The sequence below is a fragment of the Montipora foliosa genome, chromosome 1, assembly GCF_036669935.1.
Source record: "Montipora foliosa isolate CH-2021 chromosome 1, ASM3666993v2, whole genome shotgun sequence".
In the NCBI taxonomy this organism is placed as follows: Eukaryota; Metazoa; Cnidaria; class Anthozoa; order Scleractinia; family Acroporidae; genus Montipora; species Montipora foliosa.
In genome coordinates this window covers 24,364,804-24,367,303 of record NC_090869.1, presented here as the reverse complement: position 1 = coordinate 24,367,303, position 2,500 = coordinate 24,364,804, and the positions used below count along the sequence as shown (strand labels likewise).

Below are 2,500 nucleotides of genomic sequence, written 5' to 3'. Positions count from 1 at the left end.
TAGATTATTGTCAATAATCTATGCTTTAAACATATGATCCTGATGTGTATGAATGAGTGTATGCCCAGTAATGAAGGAGCAGAAGAGTTTTATAAGTGAGGAAGGATGGCATTTATAGGCTGAGGAGGACAAAAATTATTGACAAATGCTAGCATATCAAACTAACCCTTCCTTTAGTCCATGATTGAAAATGTCTTCCATGCAAAAACATAATTCATCCACAACCTTGCAATTCCAGATGACGCTGTAACCTTCTGATATTTGTCTTTGGATCTGACATAAGGATAACAGAGAACACTTTTCAGTCCTTTGTCACAGTTAAAAAAATACCAGTGAATAGCATTGTTACAGTATTAATTCCAAGGTGAAGACTTTCAAAAATTTACTAGGTTAAGTAACTTCGTGAGTGGGCTGTCACAGTGGTGGGAGCTCTTGCCTTCCACCAATGTGTCCCAAATTAAAGTGGATCCTCAGACAATGTGTCATACATGGGTCAAGTGTATTGCTTCTCTCCTTTGTTCAAAGGTTTTCTCTATGTACTAGGGTTTTACTCTCTCATGACGAGACAGTGACTAATGTGATTTGATTTACAGTTTCCCTAATTAGTAAACCATGTGCACTGCAGTAAATTACAGTTCGTGAGTATGATGATAATGATAACGATGATGATTCCTATTAAGTTTAATAGCCACTGTTCGATGTGGTTGGAATGAAACTATTCTGGTGGTGCCCAGCAGTCAGCTAAACGAAAAACACTGAAAACATTCATTACAAGCTACAGTGAAAAGTTTTCCTAAAATCAAATAGTTTGCATATGAATTGATCAAAAAAAAATTCCGCAATCATTCAAAGTTCGTCACTAGTTATATATCAAGTGTTCAGCTTGATAATTATACTCCTGATAATTATACTCTGAAGACGAATAATATAAAGTTTGACACAATAATAATATTGTTCTTCTCACCTTTTCTACAGCAGAAGAAAGTCTTGGATATAAATCTTTGCCTTGCTGTTCATTCATGTCACGAGATGATTTGCACGCAAACCCTCCTTATTTATGCGCTTATTCGTGCCACTTCATTCGAAAGGATTTATATTTTTACCAAAATGAGCGGATCGTATTTCATATCCGCCTCCTTCAGCTCACATGTCCAAACACTATTTAGCGTGACACGTTGTTTTTTTTTGGTCGGAGCGAATATTCGGTCGGCTGATCACGATGTTTTCTCGAATATTTCTGATTTTGACAATATGCGGCTGCAGGTACCAGTGACGTACACGCAATGGATGCGTTTCAATGTCTGTCCCTTTTATAAAGGAAGAAGGGTATTCATAAGGCATGCAAGCCAGCGGAAAGAAATTTAGCTTAAGGTGTTACAGGAAACCTTCTTCAGAAAGTCTTCCTGCACCGCTGATCCATGAGCTTTGTTATCATGTGGGATTCCTCAAACAGCGGCCATCTTTTTGTTTTCGAATCCGGGAACTTGAGGCTGGTCAGTGACAGCTGACCATCGGCTCATTTCAATATGGCGGTCGCAATACAAGCATCGCATGTGTGCTCGACTTTGGAAGCAATCTTGAGGAGGACTTTCGGACCAAATGGAACTGACGTCTTGTTAAGTTCATCCTCTGGTGATATATTAATTACAAACAACGGTGCATTGATTTTGAGGTCGCTAAATTTGGAAAACTACATTGGCCAAAGCATTGTCGACAAAGTTGTTTCGCATTGTAGCGTTACAGGAGATGGATCGACATCGTTTATTTTCCTGCTTACTGCGTTGTTAAGGGAAGTTGTAACTCACACAGGTATAAAAATAACCATCAGAGAAGACGAATTCTCCGCTAGTCAAAGACAATCTTTCCTCGCTTTGTCTCGAGGTTTTTTCAAACTTGAGTCTCTTCTTAGAGAAGTTGTGGGCCCAGTTCTCGAAAAAGTTGTCATTAAGGTGAACCTTGAAGACAGTGATATTTCTGTCATCAAGCTAAGGATTAAGAGGCTAATTATTTCATCTCTCAATGGGAAATTTCCAAGCAATATGGTGACTCAGTTTGCTGAACTTCTGTCTGACCTAGTGACAAAGTTCTGCAACTTCTCAACAACGTCGTTGAACGATTCATTGTTACAAATGATTGACGATTTTTCCGAGATATGTGTAGAAGTTCCAGGTGTTCCTGTTTCATCATCACAAATCCATCCCGGAATATTAATCCCTCGTGAATTTGCAACAGAGCTGGAAAAGATACCATCTCAAGCATTCAAGTTTGTAGTCCTGAACTGCAGTTTTGACATTCTAGGCCCTCTGACATCGTCTGCAGTTCAAATAAGGGATCAAGTTTCTCTTGCCTCCAGTCTTCAATGGAAAGGAAATCACATTCAAAAGCTGATTTCCAAGTTTCGACAGATTGATGTCAGACTTGTTCTCTCATCAGAAAATGTTTCCGACATGGCCTTACACTTTTGTAGACAGCGTAGTGTAGCTGTTGTGAGTATGATCCC

At 39.1% G+C, this 2,500-nt stretch overlaps 2 protein-coding genes across 2 annotated transcripts in view; one reads left to right on the top strand and one right to left on the bottom strand.

Annotated features, from left to right (window-relative positions):
- LOC137994370 (differentially expressed in FDCP 8-like) overlaps positions 1–1,478 on the bottom strand; it is a 31,597-nt gene extending 30,119 nt beyond the window's left edge. The window contains exons 1-2 of the mRNA XM_068839949.1: positions 965–1,478; positions 167–273 (exon numbers count right to left, since the gene is read on the bottom strand). Coding sequence (XP_068696050.1) covers positions 167–273; positions 965–1,021 — 164 coding nt within the window. The 5' untranslated portion in view covers positions 1,022–1,478. The remainder of the gene's footprint in view (positions 1–166; positions 274–964) is intronic.
- The window catches only part of LOC137994386 (Bardet-Biedl syndrome 10 protein homolog), a 2,134-nt gene continuing 1,052 nt past the window's right edge, over positions 1,419–2,500 (top strand). The window contains exon 1 of the mRNA XM_068839965.1: positions 1,419–2,500. This exon is cut by the window's right edge and continues 1,052 nt beyond it. Within this exon, the coding sequence (XP_068696066.1) occupies positions 1,527–2,500 (974 nt within the window). The 5' untranslated portion in view covers positions 1,419–1,526.